The 26,027-nt window shown below is 36.0% G+C and overlaps 1 protein-coding gene across 2 annotated transcripts in view; it reads left to right on the top strand.

The window, feature by feature from the left end:
• Positions 1-26,027, top strand: part of RELN (reelin) — a 528,348-nt gene that overhangs the window by 344,165 nt on the left and 158,156 nt on the right. For both annotated transcript variants that reach the window (XM_047096965.1, XM_047096964.1), the window contains exons 13-20: positions 1,966-2,078; positions 3,500-3,708; positions 4,587-4,715; positions 5,733-5,842; positions 10,574-10,640; positions 15,264-15,497; positions 16,158-16,319; positions 21,136-21,372. In XM_047096965.1, the coding sequence (XP_046952921.1) occupies positions 1,966-2,078; positions 3,500-3,708; positions 4,587-4,715; positions 5,733-5,842; positions 10,574-10,640; positions 15,264-15,497; positions 16,158-16,319; positions 21,136-21,372 (1,261 nt within the window). The remainder of the gene's footprint in view (positions 1-1,965; positions 2,079-3,499; positions 3,709-4,586; positions 4,716-5,732; positions 5,843-10,573; positions 10,641-15,263; positions 15,498-16,157; positions 16,320-21,135; positions 21,373-26,027) is intronic.

Below are 26,027 nucleotides of genomic sequence, written 5' to 3' on the forward strand. Positions count from 1 at the left end.
ATCCTTTTAAAGTCTTGGCTCCTTTTGGACTTTCTTCTTCTGTCATTCTGGGCTGGATGAGCTCTCAAGTGTGTTTCAGCTCCCTCTGAAAGGCAGGTGAAGTTCACGAACTGTTCTTAAGAGAGCAGAGATTTACAGGGAACAAATCAATGAAATTAGAGAGTACTGATGGTTCAGTCCCTATGTCTCTGGGTATGTTGCTTAAATCCACACTGCCTGTGACTTTTCACCTTTTTTTTTGTTCTTTTTTGTAAGTCTTTAGTATGTCCTTAATAAAGAAGTTACATTTTTTTAGATGGGAATTTAGTTTTCATGCAGATCTTTTCCCCCAGAGACAGTCATTTAGGATGACTTTCCTAGCTATATTTAACCATAATATAGAAGTATGTAAGGAAATGCTAAAAATTATGACAGCAGATATCAGAATCCTGAAGGTTTTCTCTACCATTTGTTGCCCTTAAACAAGGACATCCTAACATCTGTTAGGTTGAGGGTAACATTATCACCATATCTTCAGATTAGTTAACTCAATAAAATTTATTATATGCCACGTTATATATGTCTAACAGGTGTAACATGCTATATTTCTATGCTTTGTGACTACCACCATCCAAGTTACTTCTGTTATTATGATCCTTCTTATGCTAATTAAGGTCTAGCTTTCTTACTTAAAACATCACATATTAGCAATTTCTCCTGATCGACCCCAATAACCCAGGATGAAATGGAGCTAGACATTCCTCCTTTCCTTCCTCCCTCTCTCCCTCCCCCACTGCTCCATCAGTCCATCTTTCTTTTCTTTTCTTTTTTCTTTTCTCCTCTCTTCCTTTTTCTTTCTTTCTCTTTGTCTCTTTCTCTCTTTCATTCTTCCTACAGATGGTGTTCTAGAGTTTTGAGGTTGCCTTACTGTCACCATAGAGTATTAGCAGCAGAAATTGCCTATAGATGAAAATTAACATTAATGGTGATTAATTTAAAAACTGGAGGGCATTTTTTGAAAGAGTAATAAAATTAAGAGTTAATGTTATAATTTTTGGACCATAAGGATAGAATATTTTCCAGGAAATCCATGTACATACCTACATTCCTGCTATTGTGATTGCTGCTGTTATGAATGATAATGGTAGGTGGGGAGACATTTCTGGTTACACATGTAATCCTTTAAAATCCAGTTTCTGCAGACAGTTCATAGAAGCCAGCAATAGTAAGGATTATTGGCTGAATGCAGTAGTGAAAAGAATAGAGGGTCAAGGGCTAAAAGACATACCATTGACTCATGGCTTTTCCACCAATTAGTTGAATGGTTTTCAGTTTCAGGTACCTGTTCTGTTACTCAGTTTTGTCATCAGGATGATCTTAGTTACTTCTCAGTTCTAATGTTCCATTGTTTCATTTGACTGTAAAGTAGAGTGATACAGAATATTTATAGTTTGCACTCTCCGACAACCAAATGAGGTACCAGAAGTAAAAATGAAAAATGTAAGATGAACTGCATTTAAAATACAAATACCAAATATATGCTAAACTATTGAAGATACTGTGTGCAACAGTTTAAATATTACCACTTCAAAAATAGTTGATCATTTTTAAAAAACCATTATCAATAGGTTCCGAATTTTGGCCATTAAGACCTTAAATGTAAGGAAGCGATAGTTTATTAAAAAGCAGAGTACATCTTTTTAATTGTGGGTTAAAATATGGACAGGTTCCACAGCTCATTGCAGACCGTCATTTGAACAGTCTCACGAAGCACGATAGTTAACTTTGGCCTTCCCAGATATCAAGTCTTTGATCTTTAGCATGGCTCTGAACTATCTTTACAAATTATTTCCTTGGATCTAGTTAATTTTATTTATGGTCATTCTTAAGTGACATCTGGTTTCTGTTGTTATTTTTTTATTTGAAAGCTAACACTATACCTGTTTATGGATGCAGTTAACAACTTAAAATTTTTGTTTTGTACAGGAGGAATTTGTGACCCTGGAGATTCTCATGAAAATGATGTCACCTTGTATGCAAAGATTGAAGGAAGAAAAGAGCACATTACACTGGATACTCTTTCCTATTCCTCATATAAGGTATATATGCCAATCCATGTGCCAAATGGCCCCACTGTAGACTTCCCTAGACAAGTCAAAGTCAAAGCCATGAAGACCAAGCTAGATGCAGAAGAGAACACTCTGTTCTAGAAGCCCAGAAATTTGCCAGATTTCTTAAAAAGTGACATGGACATTGTAATACTCACTTTTCCCCCCTGATACAAAGGAAAAATGAGGTTTTATTGGGAAAAATGAATTAGACCCCACCAGAGATTATAAGATGGGAGACCAGTACTCTGACAATGATTTTTGTACCCAAGAAAGCCCTAAAAGTGGTTCTAATTATAAAGCTTCACAGACTTGTTATCAGGCATCATGGGCATTTTTCCAGCTTTTTAAGATTTCCTAGGCAGAAGACATTGTATAAGTACAGATTATTACTACTTTTGCTTTGCTTTGCTTTGCTTTTCTTTCTTTCTTTCTTTCTTTCTTTCTTTCTTTCTTTCTTTCTTTCTTTCTTTCTTTCTTTATGGCTAATTATAGCCACTGAAATTGGCCTCTTTTACTTTTCCCTTTGGATCTAGGACATCTGCAGGCTGTAGTTATGTGAAAACATCTTCAAAATTATGTGTGATGCTTGTCATTAGGTGTGGAATTATTTTTTTCTAGTGGTAGGTTTATTTGTGCTGAGACTACACTCACCCATTCATTACTAGTTAGGCTTTTCTCCACGTTGATGGCACCCTTGGTACTATAAAGAGCTTGAACACAGCCAGCACCTAGCATTTCATGGTTTCAGTTAGAAGACAGGAGATTAACACTGAAGCTAGAATAGGGAACAACCAGAGAAGGTATTCGCACACTCCATCTGCTGGGGTTACCCAAATTATCTCACGTGGGATTTCATAATGGACTAGTTTTCCAGCTGTGACTAGCTAGGGTTACACCTGCTCTGGTCATCTGCACGCCACAGACCAAACGAGTTATGTAAGTTATCATGGGTTAACTTGTTGACTCTGGCAGTTAGTGCCTAGAGTCATATTTTCAGAATACCTAGTTTGGCAATGGTTGGTACCATATAAATTCACTTTAAAAGAGGACTGATGATAAAGTATTGATGCAAAGTTGCTTTTGTCTTGTGCCAAGGTCTGTAAAATGGATACCTATGCTTTGGTAACTTTAAGGACCTTACACTCATTTATCTTCAGGTAGAGGGGCCCTGATCAGTACACACAGAGAGCTCCAGGTGCCTGCAAAGGAGGAGTCCTAAGTGACTCAAACAAATGCCCACTGAAGACCACATCTACTAACCGAAATAACAGATGGAACACACAAGATCTCCCCTGGTGCTTAACAAATGGCAGTTATATGCATAGTAATTGCAAGCTTGAATCTAGGAGAATTCTCACAGACTCACGTAGAGGGCATTACGAATGATTTTGGTTTCCTTTGTTTTGAAGGTTCCATCTTTAGTTTCTGTAGTCATCAATCCTGAACTTCAGACTCAGGCTACGAGATTTTGCCTAAGGCAAAAAAACCATCAAGGACATAACAGGAATGTCTGGGCTGTGGATTTTTTCCACGTCTTACCTGTTCTGCCTTCTACAATGTCTCACATGATACAGTTTTCCATTAATCTGGGATGTGGAACACATCAGCCTGGTAACAGGTAGGAAGCCCTATTTTTTGAGTGTGTGAACCAGTTAAAAGTGAACATGTGGGGGAACGTGACTGGCTCAGTTGGTAGAGCATGTGACTCTTGATCTCAGGGCTGTGAGTTGAAGCCCCATGTCGGGTGTAGAGATTACTTAAAAAATAAAATCTTAAAACTAAAAAATGAACATGTGGACTTGGCTATTAAGTCGGAGTAACTTCTCAGTAGGTTTTCAGCTGAATTTTTAATGAAACATCCTTTAAAAAAAATACACACTTTCCCCCAAAGAAGAGCTCTTCAAATAATATGCAGAGTGTGATTGGATAATTTTAAGTAGAAATGACTTCGTTCTAAGAGCTCGGTCTTAGGTATCAGAAGTGTTTGCACGCGCTGTGGCAGCCATCCATGCTGACAGATTGCTGAGAGAAAAGAAAAACAAATAACTGAAGAAAAGCTTGACCCCATGTTGGTTAGTGACCCCCTAATAATAGGCACGGAAATCAATTAACACTTCAAGAGCTATGACTCCTGTGTTTCACTTCTCAGAAGTGTTGCTCGTGTCCTTTCTAAGAATTTTTTGAGTCTCACATTCACAGGATGAGGTGGCAGTGTGAGACGTGGTAATTGCCTTGCCATCTATCAAATTGGAGAGCACAGACTCAAGCTACCATTTGTTGGCTTCAAAAGATAGTTCATTTCTATAGCCGTAATTGAACCGTTTGCCCTTTGAAGGCTGGTCAGACTTCAGTGGAGGGGAGAACAAGGATTTTGGACACAGCATCTTAAAATTTGTTACACTAGTTCTGCAGGTGTTTACTGTACTTAGCCAGAGGTGAGTCATTTCATTTTGTTATCTTTGCCCTTTTTTGTTGTGCTTGTTCTGGTGTTATCAGTGTCAGCCTGGAGTTTTCCACCAACCATGGGCGTTCCTGGTCCCTCCTCCACACTGAGTGTTTACCTGAGATCTGTGCTGGACCCCACCTCCCCCACAGCACTATCTACTCCTCCGAAAACTACAGTGGGTGAGTAAATTCTCTGAGATATCAGGAGATTTGAATTCATGTTGTGACTCAAAATCTACCAAGCAGCTCGAGACTAATAGTTTTTCATAATAGGTAAGGAAGCTGCTTTCTCTTCTTCAGGTGATTTAGGAAGGATCTCATTAAAACAAACAAACAAACAAACAAAAAAACGACAGTAACCAGTAAATCTGATCCAGGATCACAATTTGTAGGGTTATTCATTCATTTATGCTCTTGGCTTTTGTATTTTGGATATATATAACTTAAATTTAGACATAAGTTTAAATTCTATGTAGTGATTCCATGGTTATTGCCAAAGGGCTTCTTGCCAAACTACTTACTTAGGGAAAGATGCAGCATAGAGAGGTGGAAGAAAGTTAAGCTGTGCAATTGAACCAGGTTCAAATCCTGGTTCTGCCATCTACTTGGGTAATGATATTTCCTCCCTAACTTTCCCCTTTTTCCACATAAATTAAGGACAATGATACACCCCTTTGAGGGCTGTGCAGAGAATTAAAGATGACTGCCAAATACTTACCACCTTACAGAGTAAACACTGGATAAACCAATAAAAAAATATTTCCAAGCATGGCAAAATTAAGTTGAGAATTATTTCCTTTCTTAGCCTCTATTTAAATGTGCATAGGACCAGGGAATAGCAAAAAATAGAAAGCAATCAATGCTAATCAGCCCCATGTCTGCACAGATGCTTATCCTCAAGTAATATCTAAAGTCTGAGTATTGATGTAAAAATTTCTTAAAGGAATATCTAAAAACAAAACAAATATCACTTGCTAATAAGAACAAACCCATTACTCTAGTGTGATATGAATGTTTTTAGAAGTTATATGCTTGTCTTAAAACTGTAGCCAAACTCCACAGGTGAATTTAAAGACTTTATTGCCAAACTTTAGTGCTGTCCCAAGCATACAGAAACTACAGCATCAAAAGCATGTAAAATAGGTTCAAAAGATGTGAATGTAGTTTTGAAGCTGTTTTGTGCTAAATTTCTTGCAGGTGGAACCGAATAACGATTCCCCTTCCTAACGCAGCACTAACCAGGGACACCAGAATTCGCTGGAGACAAACGGGACCAATCCTTGGAAACATGTGGGCAATTGATAATGGTTAGTTTATGCCTGTCATAATCACATGCCATTGATGTAGAGTCTTCCTGTGCTTTTGTTCGTTGGCACAGACTTAATCACATTTCTAAGTCATGGTCTTGCGATTCATTAAACGCCCTTTCTTCCCTTTCTCCTTTGCATTCCGTTAGAAGCCCAGGGATGCACAATCAGAAAAAAAAGGGAGCAGAGTCAGCAATATTAGATGCAAGAATGTTTCAACATACAGAATTTAAAAGCCCTGAAACTCAAATTCACAGTTGATGACAGGGGATATCCTAACATTTTCTTTGAATGTTTTACACAAAATTAACATAAATACTTACCATACTGCATGTATTAAAATAAGAGCCATTCTTCTCTTAGTAACTACCACAACATCTGGAAAGCTTATCTTTTAGATGCAGACACCACACATTAAGGGAACATCATCTCTCAAATGAAAGTTCTGAAGTGAAACTTCTACCTCCTTCTCAGAAAACTGTATAACAAGAAAATTTAGATATACATAAAATATCCTATCTTATCATTAATTTTTAAACGAATTGTTGATCATTTTTGCATAACTTTAAAGCCAATGTCACTTATAACAGGTGCACATGAGAGAAGATATTTTAAGTTATTGGGATGCATGACTCAATTTCTTATATTTGTTATTAATAGTCTGTTTTTCTTAATAATTCTAATTACAGGAAGTGTCATCGATTTCCTATTTTCAGAGTATATCAATTTGACTGAAAAGTTATACTACAAGGAAGTAGAAAGGGAGGGAAGGAGGGACAAAATGTCAATACTTAAGCAAACTTAGCATAGCCACTGACTTTGATCGATTTTATAAAGTAGGAAAAGCCTACCTCATTCTTTCATGCTGATTTTCCATGTTTTAATAATCTTTTTGCTACTTTGAATAATTTAAAAATTGATACACATTTAGTGGAATACATTCTTGAAACTCAGGAATAACTTCAGGCAAGAAAACTTACTGATGAGCCAATGTAAATTCTTTAAACACTCTGTATTCAGAGAAGACCAATAAAAGGCCCGGACTTCAAAGACCACATTAGTTATATAGGTATAAACATAGTATGTTTGCAAAACCATCTAAAGGGTTAATTTGTTTAAAAGAAGTTTTGGGCGCCTGGGTGACTCAGTCGATTAAGCAAACGGCTCTTGATTTTGACTCAGATCATGATGTCATAGTTCAAGAGCTCAAGCCCCACACTGGGGCTCTGTGCTGGTGGTGAGGAGCTTGCTTAGCATTCTCTCTCTCCTCTCGCTGCCCCTCCCCTATTCTGTCTCACTCTCTCCCTCAGAATAAATAAAGAAATTAATTAATTAATTTTAAAAATGCAGTTTCTCCACTGGCAGAACATTTTGCATAACATTTGAATTACAATGCCTGTTCACTAGTTCTAGGGAATAAGTATGTACCTCTGAATAGTGGGATATGGGTGACTTTTCCCCTGCTGTCATACTTTTACGGGTCCTATAATGAACTTATATTACTTTGATAATAATCAAAGAAATCGAAAAACCAATACTAAAGCAAATGAGGAAATTAAGAGTGCTGTGAAGCACATATAAGCCTATGAAAAGAATATCTAAATTTCCTAAGCAAGGCAATTACTAAGTCAGAAAGGGTCCCACCATCTTGTTTTGAGTAGAATGAGAAAAGGTAAGAATATATGAAAAGAGCATGGTTAGCACTGTATGTCAGATGCAAAACTTGGGACAGAATCGCCTCGATTCTGTTATCATCCTATGTGTGAGGTGTTCACAAAAACAAGACCTGCTCTCCGGCTTCTTCATGAGGCTTGAAGAGGACATACACTCAGTCTTTCCCAAGAGAAATGTGTGCCAACTTGCCAAAGAACACTTCTGAAATCTCTCCCACTTCACTATGGAATGCCAAAAGGATGTCAAGGAAAACAAACATAGACAAAAAAACAGGTCAATATCCTACTTTTGTTAGATATGTTTTTCCTGCTAGTGTGTACAGAAAGTATTTTCAGAATTATCCTGAAATTCCTAGCAGAATGGAAAATCCTAGGGCAAAGTATGTTTGTTAATCACTTTCTAATATTCTCAGCTTGATTAAATTAATAATAGGGGTAAAAACAAAGCTGACCTTTCCACACTCATAGGAAAAAGGAACCTATCAACTTACTCATGCTGTGAATCCCGATGACCCCAGTGTTTGCAGGGAAGGATGACACGATCCTTAATTGCAATTTTTTTCATTGACTTGAAGAGTCTTGTTTTATTGTTGAAATTTTTTTTGCAGTGGAAGCTTTTTGAACATAGGTACACTGTAGGGCAGCCTCCAGAGTGACCCTGCAAAATGCAATGAAGCACTTACAGAACTTAGAATAAATCCTTCTGCAGCCATAAAATCATGTTCTGGGAACACAGTCTGTAGGCTTTTCCAAGCTACAGAAGAGTGAAGCCCTTTCCTGATTTCTCAGCACTTTGCTGTCTAGTGGAGCCCAGCAAGGCAGATGGAGCAGGAAGGATTCTTGACCCCAATATCATGATGATCATAACTGTATGGTTCCAGGCAGCCTGCTAAGCATGAACATTTCATTTACTCTTTCCTCCAAGGATTATTATCCCACTTTAAAGAATAGGGACACTGAGGCTTAGACAGGATAAATCACTTATCCAGAGTTTCCCAAGTGAAACAGGAATTTGAATCCAGGTTTATTTGACACCTAAAACCCGTAACTTTAACCATTCAACCTACTATCTGCTCTCTTCCTCAACCATCAGTTTCCTTCAGCCAAGAGTTTTTCCTCGCCTGCTTTGCATCACACTTGAATTACTGGCTCCAGAGAACAAGTGTTTGTAGGAGCACAGGCCACAGGGAAATTTATTTTAAAATGAAATCATTTAGGGATGCCTAGGTGGCTCAGTTGGTTGAGCATTTGACTCTTGATTTTGGCTCAGGTCATGATCCCAGGGTTATGGGATCCAGCCCCACATTATGCTCCACACTGAGCATGGAGCCTGCTTGAGATTCTCTCTCTCTCTCTCTCTCTCTCTCTCTCTCTCTCTGTCTCCCCCCACTGCCCCCCGCTCCTCTCCCATACCCATGCTTGCTCTCTCTCTCTGTTTCTCAAATAAAAAAATAAAAATAAAATGAAATCATGTAACTATTTTGGCATGATTACAAGACAGAAAAAAAGATGATAATGGATGGCAAATCTGTGCCTAAAATTGAACATGTGAGGTCTTAACAACTGTTGCATCTCTAATTCCTCATTGGTTTTGTTCCCTTTTCACACTTTGTTATGTTATTCATTGTGCTGATTATCAAGAGGCTTAATATCTATAAATATATTTGAGCCTGAGTATCTCAGAGCCTACCATTCAACCATTAGGAATCCTTTTCTTGATATTCCAGTGATTAGAATTTAGGTTTATAACATCGTTATCAGTCAAGCCCACCATTTAGGAAAAGATATGCATTTCTGAGAAGACAATGCACGACAGATTTTATTTTAACTCCCCACTTCAGGAAGGATGGGTTAATGTTTAGAAGGATATTTAACAATCATCTGCAAGATGTTATAGATTTCTCCCAGATAAGAATGGAAGTTATAGTTGTTTTTTTGTTCAAGTGCGCAAAGGCTTTATTGGAATTGGGATTTGTATTGACAGTAAAGGGTTATAGAGCCGCACAGAACAGGAAACAACTTCAAAATCATTACTGTCACTCTCCTAAAATCTAGCAGATAATTCCTGTCATAGAAAATTTCTGTCTCCTGAACATGTTTGCTTCTAGTTTATATACTTTTGAGATGACAGTTCTCTCCTCTCCCAAGTCACCCCTGTCTCCAAGCCTTGTAAATTGTCATTTTATCTTGCAAAGCAGTTTAAGAATTGAGCTAAACTCTTCATAGTGTAAACTATGGCTTTCAGTGTTTCCCCTTCCATAGCAAGGAGATGCATTATATTGGTTATTGATAAACATAAGAGACATTTATTCCAACCCCATCAGTTGTGTGAACCAACTATCCTAGAAGGCGAAACCTGGGATTTATTTATTTAATGACGTTAGTTGAGATCCTGAATCAGGTACTGGGATGGGCCTTGTCAAGGTAACAATAAGCGGATCAGGTGGTGACTCCGCACTCACAAACTTATGGTCAACTGGCATAGATAGATGTTATTTAAGAAAAGAAATTTACACAAGCATATACTGCAAATTATAAAGATTATTAAGAGAAAAGTACAGGGGGCTATGGGTTTCTAGCAGATAGGCTCATCTAGTGCAGATGGATTAAGGAAGAGTTAGTTATAGTTTTTAATTAAATTATAATGTCTCTATTTCATGATACATCAAATTGGTCCTTTGAAAATTAGTTCTACCTAAAGAAATTAAACTGTAGAACGTTCAACTCAGAAGCACTAATATTCTTCCTGAAATCATTTTAGCCAAAGAGACTCCATTAAGGAACCCAAATCATATGTTCTTACCTTTTTTTTTTTTTTGCTATGAAACATTAAAATCTTGAAAGAATTAACTTAAAACATTTCCAGCAAATTTGTAGCTAAGCACTTAACTTGTCACATAGTGCTCTATATGTCACCCTGGATTCCTGTGTATAACATGCATTTAATGGACTAGATTTCATGGGGGTTGCTTCAAAAATTGATTCACATGCTGATGTTTTCTTGGTTTTTCCACTTGTTTTGCCTTATTTTTACTTGCTGTTTTTTCTCTGCCTGCAGTTTATATTGGTCCATCGTGTCTCAAATTCTGTTCTGGCAGAGGACAGTGCACTCGACATGGTTGCAAGTAAGCATTTTAAAATAATGATTATACTTCTTTTTTTTGATTACGTACTTTATATATTGAAGCCACAAGTCATTTTAACTTGTTTTAATTTCCATTTTAGGCTTTTGAGGTCTTTTGAAGGCCAAAGTAGGATACTCCAAATTGAATTTAAGCATAATAGAACATTAAGTGTGTTTTGTAAGTAGAAATTGATGAATAAATAACTTTTCTATTAAGCTAAATTGTAAATAAATTTAGCATACCTCATGTAAATTTGTGAACAAATTTGAATTCTTCACAGTTTGATGACTGCCTTTTCTGTCTTTGGTTACATTCTTCAATATGCTATTGAAGCTATTGAATATGCTTCAATATTTTAATTCCTAGCATGCTTTGTAAATGAATTATGAAAATCATTACTGACCCATAAACCCAAGGCTAAAGGAAACTAGAATGAGCCAAATTTAGCAGTTTGATAAGAAAATTCATCTTTGAGTATAATTCTGCAATCTTACTTACCTTTGAAAATCATTTGGGTCTTCAAAATGATATATAAAGTATTTTACATGATAATGATGTTGAATATGAAATCTGAAATTATATATAAATAGTTAATATCTAGTCACCACTGAAGCATTGTGTTATGTTTATAACGAGAATTGGTATTCATATGTATTATGTCATTCCCATATTAACATTTAATTATAAAATATTTGGGAGATTCCCAAAACCACAGACAATCTCGGTTATACAGCTAAGTTTCCAACAACTGATCATCTAGTTTGTCTCTTCTTGTCCTCCAAACAAAAAGAGTAGTAATTAATTAATGGAGAACTCATAAAAAGAATTTCTGCCTGATCATTTGGAAATTATATGTATGAGGCAAGACACTTGTCAGCACTGAGAGTAGAGGGTCACGTTAACTTCTTAACTATGTTGCAGTGAATTTAATTAACAAAGAAGTCACTCTGCACAATAGAAAGTATTAAAGAATTGAAAAGTTCCTATTCATATTCCAAAAGTGAAGAGGCACCTAGTGGCTCAGTCAGTTAGGCACCCAACTGTTGATTTCGGCTCAGATCATGATATGGTTCATGGGTACGAGCCCCACGTTGGGCTCTGTGCTGATGGTGTAGAGCCTGTTTGGGATTCTTTCTCCCTGTCTCTGTGCCCCTTTCCCTTTCTCTCTCTTTCTCTCCTTCTCTCTCTCTCTCTCTTTCTCAAAATAAATAAATAAACTTTAAAAAATTATTTAAAAAACCGGTGAATATGTGTCTCTGTGCTTTTGAATAAAACCACCAACTCCTACCCCAAAAGACTGACTCATTAGATCTGTGAAGCATTATCTGGTGTTTTCCTCAAGTTATTATCTTCATCTATTGTCCATATCCAGGCCATCCTCTCCTTAAGTGCATTTCAAATAAAATGAACACAAGAATGCCAGACATCTTTGTAATTCCTGAAAGTTGTCCTGAAAAGTTCTGAAAACAAATTATCTGAAATGACAACTGCTTTTATTAATGAAAATAGAAAGTGCTATTTCTAAAAACAAAAGTGCTATTTCTAAAAAACCCATCTATAATTACAGTAATTCTACTTCATACTTCATTTTTCGTGTACAATATCCTGTTAGCATTCAGTGGTTTTATTAAGGCAACCACCTGTGTCACTCATGATGGATGCAAACAGAAATCTGAATGGCCCTGTTATGCCTTTGGGCATTGGTTTTTTGTTTGTTTGTTTGTTTTTTAACACCATACATCATTTTGAACAATCATGGCCTTTTCCTCCTTCTAAGGTTTTGCAGAATATTTTCACCTGTTATAACTTGAGGTTTTTTTCCCTATTTCTGATGACATTTTACATAATATTCAATGGTTTTGTTCATCTGTGGCTGCACTGTTTGACTACTACATCCTTTTAAAAAAATTTTTTTTAATGTTTATTTTTGAGAGAGAAAGAGACAAAACCTGAGCAGGGGAGGGAGAGAGAGAGGCACACACACACACACACACACACACACACACACACAATCCAAAGCAGGCTGCAGGTGCTGAGCTGTCAGCACAGAGCCCCACGCGGGCTTGAACTCCCTAACTGGGAGATCATGACCTGAGCCGAAGTCACATGCTCAACCGACTGAGCCACCCAGGTGCCCTGGTGACTACTACATCCTTTTCCGGCAATATATGCTTTGTCAAGCATGAGCAAAATTGCATAGAAAAGGAATTTATATTTGATACCATTTATTTCTCTTAAACAGATGCTTGAATTTGGGGCCCCTGCAGCTTTGTTTCTCTTCTCACTTTGCTCCCCTCATCACTGCTATTATTTGCTACCAGGATTCCACCTCTCCTGCCACCTAACATGTTTTTGCCTGTGTGCAATACTCAGGCCTGGATTTCTAAACTGATAAGTCTTTATTCTGATAAGCCCACCCCTGTTAGAGGTTCTAGTGAGAAGGGCAGAAGGCATCCTTTTATCTTGACATAGTACCATAATGCTACACTTGAGGATGGGTAGAAAAACCTGCAGAGGCTATATTTAGAGTCAGGAGAGCCTCATGCCATTCCTGAAATCTCCTGTTACCCTACTGTTTCACTGCAAAACAAAGACTACAAATGTATTTTTAAATATATGAATGGAATCCTTATCAACATTTTATCCCAATTATATAACTTTTGATTAAAAGTACACTTCCAAAACCACTAAATGGGAACTGACTCCAGTGTGAGTCTTCTCTAAATGATCACCAATTTCTGTCCAAACAGTGGTCCTAAGAAGACACATTTAAGATACACAGAAATGCATTTGCCCTGAAATGCCATGGTAAACCACATACAGTTCGCCAATGTCAAAATGTGTCTTCTTTAGCTAATTTGTTTATCCTTCTTGGAAATTACTTAGCTATTCACAGTTTAAATCAATGAGATAACATGGGAAAGAAGCAAACTGTGTGAGGCTTATTTACATGCTCCATAAATACTGTTTTTCTTTCCCAATCCCATCCCTAATGCCAAGACAACCTTCAGACTTCATGCTGTAGTAGGGTCCAACTTCCTTGATAACATGATGACGACTGTAAACCTTCTCCCTCAGAATATCCAATACACATTTGATACACCAGTGCTAAACAAGTAGCTTTCAAAGTTATGCCATAATATCACTTCATTGGCCCTACACTGCTTTATAAATGCTTCCAATTTTAGGAAGTTTTGAATGCTTAGATGAACACTCCTTACCCCACTCAAAAAAAAGACACCAATTTTATTTTATAATGGGTGACATAGTATATTATAGTGAAGAAGAAATAGTACAATGAAAATAAAGAACTTAAAACTAATTCCTGATATGTAAATGCCTTAGAATATAAGAGGTTTCTGATATTCAACTAGTGAGTTATCTGTGATGAGTGTCCTAATATAAATATAGTAGAAAGTGGGGCGCCTGGGTGGCTCAGTCGGTTAAGCATCCGACCTTAGCTCAGGTCATGATCTCATAGTCCGTGAGTTTGAGCCCCGCATCAGGCTCTGTACTGATAGCTCAGAGCCTGGAGCCTGCTTCAGATTCTGCACCCCCCTCTCTCTCTCTGCCCCTTCCCCACTCACACTCTGCCTCTCTCTGTCTCAAAAATAAATAAACATTAAAAACATTTTAAAAAATACTTTATATATATATATATATATATATATATATATATATATATATATATATGGTAGGAGACAAGTTGTTGTGTGGGGTTTATTTTGTTCTTTTTCTTGAAGCACTACTAATTTGGGATTCCACCGTGGGGCAACACAGTTCTGCTAAGGACATCTATCTTGGTGAAGGTGTTCACATTCCCTTTATAATGTCAACCTAAGTTTGAAATAAAGATAGATTTAGTTTCCAATCTTTTCCAAATATTTCAAATAATTTCTATCACAAACATAATGTGTATTTTTACATTTGTTCTTAGAGGAAATTTATTCTAGATATCTTTGGAAGTATTTTTTATTTATTTTTTATGAATTTAATGAACATCATTATGAATAAAATTATATATGTAATAACATAACTTTTACAAAAAGTTTACATTGGAAATGTGCACAGATGTAGATGCATTCACAGATGAATCACTGGCATTGGTTAAAGATGAGTGCTGAATTATTGTTTTAATCAGAAGCTTTTTATAGCAGGGCTGTGTAAAGACTATATTCTTTTGTAATATTTCAGTCAATTGACTTTATCAAGTCTTCAGATTCAGTATTTTCCGGAGACTAATGAGCCTCACCTACCATTCAATCAAATGCTGGCCCCTGGACTTCCTCCTCCTTGAATTAGATTCATGGACCTCTGTAAGGACCAACAGCTTAAGATATTATTTCGTGATATCTTGGGGCGCCTAGGTGGCTCGGTCAGTTAAGCATCCGACTTCGGCTCAGGTCATGATCTCACAGTTCGTGGGTTCGAGCCCCGCATTGGACTCTGTGCTGACAGCTCAGAGCCTGGATCCTGCTTCAGATTCTGTGTCTCCCTCTCTCTCTGTTCCTCCCCCACTCATGCTCTGTCTCTCTCTCCCCTTCAAAAATAAATAAAAACATTTTTAAAAAAAGAAAAATAGAAGATTCTTTTAAAAAAAATATTTTGTGATATCTCTTTCAGGTGTGACCCTGGATTTTCTGGCCCAGCCTGTGAGATGGCATCCCAGACATTCCCAATGTTTATTTCTGAAAGCTTCGGCAGTTCCAGGCTCTCCTCTTACCATAACTTTTACTCTATCCGTGGTGCTGAAGTCAGCTTTGGTTGTGGTGTCTTGGCCAGTGGTAAGGCCCTGGTTTTCAACAAAGATGGAAGGCGTCAGCTCATTACGTCTTTCCTTGACAGCTCACAGTCCAGGTGAGTTAAGGCAGGGTGGAATACATATAGAAACCAGATGCTAATGATTGAATTTAGATCTATTTATTTTCCTTTTTTTGTTGTTGATATGTACATCTTTCGATTTTTAATCTAGAGAGAGCTTACAGTTAGTTGCTATAGGGTTAATTTGTCCTAGTTTTTAATAAATTAAAAGGCTTACTGATGACTTTAAGATACTAATGACTGACTGGTTTTTAAACATATGAAATGTTAGCATCAAAACTGTGTTCTTAAGCCAAGGGCTAGTTAATTATTTATGTAGTTTTATTTATTTGACAGCTTGCAGAGGCTGATTAGATTTATTCTACATCTTCCCTTCCCCCAGTGCCTCATAAATAATGCAGTAAAGGAATGATTGGCATTTTAAGTGTATGTACACAAGTGCATAGTATACAAGTATGTATAAATATATACTCATGTTTTGCATGGATATATCTGCATATAAACGTGCATTGACCTCATCTTCTACACATATTCATACATCTCACAGTGAAATTACTTACATTTTATAAGACATGAGTAGAAACATGCAGCTTTTCAGTAATTCATTTAAATTTGTTTGAAATTCTTTATAAGCCAAAATGAACATTATGATACAAATGTTTATGCATACGCTAATTACAGACAATTCATATCTAGGTTTCTCCAGTTCACACTGAGGCTAGGGAGCAAGTCTGTTCTGAGCACATGCAGAGCCCCTGACCAGCCTGGTGAAGGAGTTTTACTGCATTATTCTTACGATAATGGGATAACTTGGAAACTCTTGGAGCACTATTCATATCTCAACTATCATGAGCCCAGGTACGTTGGAAAGCATTTGGAAAAATGATTAGAGTGATATCTCCTTCCTGGGGAAATCATCAGTCAACTGGTGTAGATCAGATATTTTTCCATTGAGAGATGGTGAGGACAAAGATTAATGTGTCTTGTAATAAAAAACTAGCAAGCCACATTCTTCTATTTCATTTGTCTTACTGATTTCTGATAATTTGAAGAAATTTGTTCTCATATTTTGAAATATACATCTAAGGGAAATATTTTGATGCCTAGGAAAGAGAAAAATAGTTAACACTATTTTCCTTATTCAACTATACTGCAGCCTATTAGATATGATTTTGATATGACACTAAATTATAAACTCTGTTAACAACTATTTGTTAGCAATACATTATAATATGTTATAATAAATCATATGAGACAATAATTCTAAAACCTGATAACAAGTATGTATTTAAAATTTGCATGTAATATGTAGAGTCCCTGCCAAAGATTGAAGGGTGAGGATATTTTTAAAGTTCTTTCTTCAGGCCACTTCTGTTTTTCTTTAGCTTATACATTTCATAATCTATAGTTGCAATTGTGAGATTTAAGTTTTACTTGAAGCAGAGGCATCCTTCGATGTTGTCAGAATAGTAATCACCACTGGTGGTACATTTTTAGCAATGCCCAGAGGGCTGTCTCCCCTTCTACGACAGTATTGACCTACTCACTGAAATTCTTTAAAAAATTGCACAAGAGGAGGATGGGAAAATTAAATACCACTAGAAGAGGTAACACTATAGCTACATTCACAGTTAGTGAAGAACTAACACCATTTGCCTTCCTGGAAGTACATTTTGATCACAGGGAAATATGAAAGAGAGCAAGGGTTTTGGGCACTGAGGTTTGCATTGGCACTGTGGCAAAAAGACAGGGGCACTGATGCTAGACTTTATATACTGAAAGTTGTTGCCTAGAGCAGTCCCTATATTTAAGTGTTTGTAAACAAATGAGAAATTTAATTTTCATAGAAAAGAAAGTAGCATGTAACAGAGAAAATAGCTAACAACTGTTATGAGTTGTAATTGTTTACATTATAAAATTTTAAGAATACATCAGATGTGTTGAGTGTTCCCTGTAAAAGTAAGTGAACCTCAACTTTCTCACTCAGTAGACAATATGAATACCAAAAACACACTTCACAGACTCTCCATAGAAAACATTAAAAGACAATTAAATGAAAAGCAGGATGGGGCGCCTGGGTGGCGCAGTCGGTTAAGCATCCGACTTCAGCCAGGTCACGATCTCGCGGTCCGTGAGTTCGAGCCCCGTGTCAGGCTCTGGGCTGATGGCTCGGAGCCTGGAGCCTGTTTCCGATTCTGTGTCTCCCTCTCTCTCTGCCCCTCCCCCGTTCATGCTCTGTCTCTCTCTGTCCCAAAAATAAATAAACGTTGAAAAAAAAAAAAAAAGCAGGTTGATAATAATGAAAGCAGGACGAAAATATCACTGTCCTAAGTTAACTTGGTCTAAAACACAATTTTTTCTAACAAAGATGGACAGCTCCAAAATTCAATAATCAATCTTTATCATGAAATTTAATTAATCTTTGTTGATATGAAAAATAATTACACATTAAATGTGCTATTGCAAAGGTGCATTTAATCTTGCCTGCCATTTGACAGCAACATTTTTCTTCTAAGCAGAATCAACATGGCTTTTCAGAACTAGGTATGTGCATAGCTTGAAAGATTAAGATCCGAGGGGAGATTTTTTTTAAAAAGAGAACATGGTAGAGGTGTCAAGAACACCTTTATTTTCAATTGTATGTATGTCTGCCCATGAGACTCTTCCTCCATCCCCCTCTTTCTTACAAATATTAATAAAAGTGACATGGCAGAAGTAGAATTTGATCTATTCTGGATACTAAATTATATTTTACATGATAAATAATACAAACCATGTAAATTCTTCACAGGAGAGTTAAATGTATCTTGATGCCTTTAGCCATTTGCTGTATTTTCTTCCGTCTAAATTGCTGCCTGTAACTACTGTCAATTCCATATTGTCCCTTCCTGCCATGGCTGTTCCAAAATGAAGTATGACCCATAAATTAGATATTCTAGTTAGCTAACCACTGTTACTTCCAGCCAATTTCTAATAATTCTTTTCCCTATGAGTCACTCAGTAAAGAACCCTGTCTGCTTTCTATTTATAAATTTTAAAGCCTGTACATTTATCTAAGTTAATCTTTTAATTCAAACTGACTAGAACGTCGTGAACTAATTGGCATTTTCAATGTAAAACTTTATGTCACTGCTGAAACTAAAATTATTCTAGATTTGTCTTAATTATAGGGCTTGTTTCTTATTCTAAAATTTTTATAAAGCCTATTTTTATTTTATTTTTGTTTTGATTGCTGTATTTGATTACAAAAATGTATGAGCTTAGTATCTACCCCAAAAGGAAGAACGATACAGAAAGTTGACCCAAATCCCTGGGTTCCCATCCAGGAATCTTCTGATCAAATGGTTCCAAAGGTATTGTAATGAGCTGATGCCATATGCAGAGTGGTGGAAACAGAGATTCCCACCCCACCTCATGATAGGAAGTAATTGTTAAGAGTACAGGCTCGAGAGCCATGCTGTCTAGGTGCAGCTCCTGGCATTGCCACTTAAAAGCTGCTTAACATTAGAGAGAATATTCAACCTTTTTGTGTCTCAGTATTCAAATTTCTATCAGGGTATAGTGACAACGTGTACTTCATTTATGCAGTAAGAATTTGTTGAGTTTTTGATATGTGCCAGATACTATTCTAGATGCTAAGACATGATAGTGAAAAACCAAAAAGTATATCTGACTTTGGCATAAGGATATTATTCCAACTTCACAGATGAAGGTGCTGAGGAACATAGAAGTTGAGTACCTTCCCTGCAGCTGCAAAGTTATTAACCATTAGGTGTCAGAGTGGGGACTTTAACCCAACAGTCTGATTACAGACCTGTAGTCTTAATATCATTGCCAAGGAAAATATTGGTCATTTCAATTACTGTTATCACACACATGTATGTATATGCACTAAAATAAGGAAATAAAGGAAAATAAACTTTAAAGTTGCCTGAAAAATTCTACTTTTCAGTTTTTTGGTTTTTGGGGTTTTTTTAAAGAAAGAGAGTGCACACATATAAGATGGGGAAAGGGGCTGAGGTGGGGAGAGAGAGAGAGACAGAGAGAGAGAGACAGAGAAAGAGAGACAGAGAATCCCAAGCAGGCTCCATGCTTGGCACAGAGTCTGACATAAGGCTTGATCCCACAGCCCTAGGATCATGACCTGACCTGAAATCAAGAGTTGAACAGTCAACCACCTGAGCCACCCAGGCACCCCTCAGTTGTTATTTTTAAATTATATTTATTTTCATCAGAGAATAGTAATTGCTTTTAAAATTATTATAAAGGAAAATTATAATTTTCTAATAACATGATGATCAAATTAAATGATTAAATTAATGCATGATTTTTTTTCATTATTGAGCCAGTTTGAATATAGTTTAATTAATTTCTTTACATATTTGGTATGTTAATATAAATAAATATAGTTATTTGACTATTTAATAAAAATATTTAGAAATTAAAGTGAAAATTACTAAAATACTCAATTTAAATTTTATTCTTTCCTTCTAATAAATTCACATGGGTAAAAAAAATTCACAGATTTAAAGTTTTTAAGACCAAAAGTATTTAAAAGTATTTAAAAACCATAAAAATTACTGCTCTGTCTTTTTAATTTAAGCACTGTTTTTAAATTTATATTTCTATATTTGAATAATGATTTTTCCTTATTTAAAAAGTACATTTTCTCCCATTGCAAAAAATTCTGCCTGTTTTTTACTGGTCATTTGTATAATTAATAGTGATGAAAATCATGTTATTCTATCCCATATTTCCATATACAAATTATTTAAAGAGAAAATAGGCATTATTTTTAATAACTCTACATAAGAAATTACATTTCCATGGTTTTAACATTTCTTGACACAAGAAGAAGAAACATAATACAAATATGAAAATCAATCTAATTTCTAATTCATTCCAGCCTTAGACACTGAAGTTTTTAAATAATTTGTTTCTAAGTTACCCAACTAGTCACCTGTCTTAGGGAGCTTTCCTTTGCTCACTAGGAAAAAGACTCAGTCCCTTTAGCATGTGTTTACTGCTAACACCTCTCCTGGTGTTTAATTGTACATTGATGGAGACAAATGTTCCATTTGCCATTTGCTTCATGTCTCACCTTGTGTATGGATGTGAGCAGCATGGAATGTGATTTATGGAGCTTTCAAGCAGATGTCGTTGCAGTGGCAATTAATGTATGGTTCCTGCTGCTGTGTACAGTAATTGCTCCTGGAAATTAGATATTATTCTTAATTTTCTTCCCCATTTGTCACATACAGGTTTGTTGTCATGGCCACCATGACACAGCAAGTCACCTCATACACTGTGTTCAACTGACGGGAATTAGGAAGGGCCGCAGTTCCAACCAGCCTCAAACTGTAATATGTGTAACAAGATGCCCAAGCTCCTTTTTCAGACTAAGACAAATCCTGCCACTTTGACAACAACTGTGTTTTATTGAGTTAGCTTTTCTGAAAGCAGATGAATGCAAGCAGTCACATTTTTTGATGGGTTTGGAAGACTTTGTTTGAGTCAGACACGAAATTGGAAATCTCAGAAGAATGTTTATAATAGTGGGAGAACTATTTTTTTAATGCTATACTACGAGAAAAAATATGCTGTTGTGAACGTTTGTATTTTAAGATACCAAAGTAATCTGAATTTTTACTTTTATTTATTTATTTATTTTTAGAATAATCTCCGTAGAGTTACCAGATGATGCAAGACAGTTTGGAATCCAGTTCAGATGGTGGCAACCGTATCATTCTTCCCAGGGAGAAGATGTATGGGCCATTGATGAAATTATCATGACATCCGTCCTTTTCAACAGCATTAGCCTTGACTTTACCAATCTTGTGGAGGTCACTCAGTCTCTGGGATTCTACCTTGGAAATGTTCAGCCGTACTGTGGCCACGACTGGACACTTTGGTAAGAATTTCATCTCTGCTGTTGTTATAATTTACATTAAGGATTGGAACATAAGAATGATCTTCTGGTTCACCCAGCTCTTACTCATTTGCTGACAAATATTTACTGAATACGAACCATTTCAAAAGTCATTATTATGTCTACAGGCAAGATATCTTGGGAAGCAGAACTGAAAACAAAATACTGATAGATTTCAACAAATGTAAAATTTCACCATAGTTTTTAATCTCAAATTTTTATTTCCCACAGTTACATATAAAACCCCTCTTTAAAAAGTGTTAATAACTAAAGTCACTACCATATTCTCCCTTCATGGAGGCCCACCACGATCATGGTAAAATGTGAAATCACTCTAATGACTATTTTATTAAAATACTACTTCTCATGGGTAGTTCTGTGTTCATGCTGTCTTACATAAAGTCCAGGAGGTTTTTTCATCTTTAATTTATTAACTAAGATCTCCTTTTAAATCCATCTTATTAAGCAATGTTGGACCAGTAACTCATATAGTTAATGTTGTTGGGGTTTCAGGATTGTGGGATATCCTAGTCAAGATAGCCCATCTTAGATTTAACCCCCCTATAGGCAAATGCAAGCTTAATTATACAATAATCAGTAAATAAGTAATTTAAGACTGTGATTAGTACTTCAAGAACATCAGTAGGATGACACAATAGTGATTAACTGGAGTTGGGAGGCGGCTACCTAAGGTACAAAGGAGGAGACTATGTTCAGATAGTTCAGATGGTGGATATGATATAGTCCACTGATTAGAACAGAGAAGAAAAAGGAAATTCTAGCCACATGATGATCTGATGGAAGAACATTCCAACTAGGAAAATTTACAGTGCAAAGGCTCCAGACGTGAGAGTGACCATGGTATATTCAAGGATCAGGAAGCCCAGGGAGGGAGGGAGCAAAGGTGAGGAATAGACACCAAGAGTTGTGCAGAGTCCGGATTATGTAGGGCTTCTAGGCTCAGGGACTCTAGATTAAAACTCAAGTCTACATTATTCCAAAACCCATAGCCTGCACCAGTGTGCAAACTGCCCCTCTGTGGGTCCCTTCGGGACTTTAAACATGATTGAGGAATAATTTTCTAAGAGAGTTTTACTTTCTGTGGAGTCATGGTCAGACCAATTTAATTTCTCCAGACGAATATCACCGAAAGCTCTTCACTGCAGTTGTCTCCAGAGAGCATATCATAAATGACCCATCAGTGACCTTATCATAATGAGAGGTAAATTTTACACACCGTTGCACAGAAAATTACCTTTGATGGGAATTGTGCATGGAACTCACATCTCATACACAGCAGGCTAAAATTCTAGCCTCAAAATGACAGCTAATGGAATGGAAGTGCAGCTGGTCACTTTTGCTGCAAGCACTGTGGAACTAGATAGAATGAAATTTCTATATGGCAAAGTATGAAAGGTTATATTACGTGTTTTCTATCTGATAGCCTCCAATGCTGGTTTTTATGGACATTCTTTCTTAGTCCTAGAGCCTTCACAGAAAACAAAGAGGTGACGTAAAATAAGAAGATGCAAAGATGTAAGCCAAAATGAGATTTCTTAGAATTATATGCTTCTGAAAATTTAAATCGACCTGAATTAACAGCAGTTCAAATCGGTCATACACTATAAACCGTATCCCTCAAGATTTGTGTGGTAATTTTTTTTCCAGCACTTTTAATACAACAAAGAGTCATATCATGAATGCAAGTCCTGTATCGTGTTTATTTTCATAAATAGTTAACATCTGCTCAAATAAACTCCAAAGTTGCTGAGCATTTTAATTCAACACTTGGGTTGAATGCATGATAAGAGCAGTTTAATTTCTGTGCTTTGATCAAAACCCTAAGAACAATATCCTTTCACACAAGTCTGATGAATATTCTTAACCCACCACTGCTTTAATTGGTGGAGATACATTTACTTTGTGAAAATACAATCACAGTAATTATAGAAAACCATAAGAAAATATAAATAATTGTACAGTCCCCATGGGCACCTTAAGCAGCACCGTGGGAGTTTTATTAACAACCACATGTGAGCAACCAGATTTGACTTTCTGATCTTCTCTGAAACGCGAAGGAGTTGTCTTGGTTATGAAACAACAGAGTACACTCTGGCAGTGATAATGAGACTAGAGAAATACATTAACCACTTTAATAAGGACATGAAAAATTCTTGCTGCTCATTAAAATGAAACAATGTGGAAGATCTCAAACTGTTCCCATTTTCTTAGCCAGTGAGTCAGAATAAAGCCCCTTTTAATGACGTTGTTTTCTCTTTGCTGCTGTTGAGGAATATATTGTTCAAGTTCAACATGAACTCACTTTGGCAGTGTGTTTCAGAAACACTTGTTACAATATTGAAATTCAGGTGATGGTATTGACCATTTATCCTAACCTCTAGTCCTAAAATGTTATAATTTTAGTGTAAGACCTTTGGAGCATATTACCTTATTAACTAAACATTCTTTGAAGATGTTAAGTATGTAGCCTCAAACCTTCAATGACCCTCTTTCTCTCAAGGGAAATTTTGAAATGTATACATGTTCTCTACAAATGGCTGGTGTTAAATTAATTATTGTTGGCTTTTCCCAGCTGTGAGTTCATTTGGTTCTCATTTTCTAACTCATGACTTCCCATGTGCATGGATTGTTGCTGCTGAGTGTTCTCCAGGGAAAACTTGGACAATTGCTTTTTCATTAGAAGAATTACAGTCAATATACTATAAATCACTTTACAGTGTGTCATCATAGAGCTCTTTTTTTCTGTAGATAAATGAATTGCTTTTAATTATTTGTAGTACTTTCCTTTCTTCCATGCATGGTATCTGCTATCAGAACCTCTATCTGCTTTATGTTCTAAAAATAACCTTTAAAACTTCTTATATATATTTTAAGATCACTAAAGGCATCATTTTAATTGAGGTTTATTAAATATTATCTGACTAATACTATTAGTGACATTACCAAGGGATATTGACATTCCTCTGTCTAATCTGGTGAGGTATACAGGTGGTAAGGACATTTCTGTCATATATATAGGGTTTCGGTGTCAAAATGTATACAGCTGCAAAGGATGGTTGTTATAGCATATTAGAATTGGCAGTTGGTTTTAGTAGCAGAGATAAAGAGTTTTCCAGACAAGCAAAAGCTGAAGGAGTTTAGGGGTGCCTTGCTGGCTCAGCCAGTAGAGTGTGAGACTCTTGATCTCAGGGTTGTGAGTTCAAACCCCACATTGGGTATGGAGCCTACTTAAAAATAAAAAAAAGCTGAAGGAGTTCAGCACCACTAGGCAGGCCTTACAAGAAATATTAAAGGAAATTTTGAAAGCTGAAGCAAAAGGGCACTAATTAGTAACAGAAGAATCTTTGAAAATATAAATCTCATTGTTAAAGGAAGGTATATGGTTAAATTCAGAATACTGAAATATGGTAGTGATGGTAGTTAAATCATTTATAAACCTAGAATGAATATTAAAAGACAAAAGTAGCAAAAATAATGATATAATAATTTGTTAAGGGCTACTCAAGATAAAAAGATGCGAATCGTAAAATCAAAAACATAAAACGTGGGTAGAGGGAGTAAAAATGTGGAGCTCTCTAGTATACATTCAAACCTAAGTTATTATCAGATTAAAATAGACTATTACAAATATAAGATGTTTTATGTAAGCCTTGTGGTACCAACAAAGCAAAAACCTGTATAGTAAATATACAAAAGAGAAAGAGAAAGGAATCTAAGCATACCACTATGGAAAGTTACTAAATCACAAAGGAAAAGAATAAAAATTAAGAAAAAGCAAACTAATGAATTAAAAATAGCTGGAAAACAATTAACAAATGGCAATAGTAAGTCCATACCTATCAATAATTACCTTAAATGTAAATGGACTAAGTGTTCCAATCAAATGACATTGAGTGGCTGATTGAATAAAAAAAATAAGATCCAACTATATGCTGGCTACAGGAGACTGATTTTAGCTTTGAGACCACACACAGACTGAATGTGAGGGGATGGAAAAGATATTCCATACAGGTAGAAGCCAAAAGAAAGCAGGGTTAGCTATACTTATATCAGACAAAATATGCTTTAGGGGAAAAACTGTAATAAGAGACAGAAAAGGTCACTATATAATGAGAAAGGGGTCAATCCAAAAAGTGAATATAATGTTGGTAAATATCTATGTGCCCAACATAAGAGGACCTAAATATTTAAAGCAAATATTAACTGACCTTAAGGAAGAAATAGAAAATAATAATAATAGAGGGCTTAAATAACCCACTTACAACAATGGATAGAGCATCCAGACAGAATATCAATAGGAAAATATTGAATCTAAGACACACTAGGCTAGATGGACTTAACAGATATTTACAGAACATTCCATCCCAAAGCAAAGAATACATATTCTTATCAAGCACACACAAAATACTCTAAAATATTCTCCAGGATAGATTATATGTTAGGCCACAAAACAGGTCTTAATAAATTTAAGAAGATTGAAATTATATCAAGCAACTTTTTCTACCACAATGGTTTGATACTAGAAATTATTTGCAAGGAGAAAATTAGAAAATTCTTAAGTGTGGAGATTAAATAACAATCAATGGGTCAAGAAGATCAAAAGAAAAATTAAAAAA

Source organism: Lynx rufus, unplaced genomic scaffold (genome assembly GCF_022079265.1).
Source record: "Lynx rufus isolate CCGP_SWC_20201006 ecotype Redwood Valley unplaced genomic scaffold, mLynRuf1.p SCAF_4, whole genome shotgun sequence".
Lineage (NCBI taxonomy): Eukaryota > Metazoa > Chordata > Mammalia > Carnivora > Felidae > Lynx > Lynx rufus.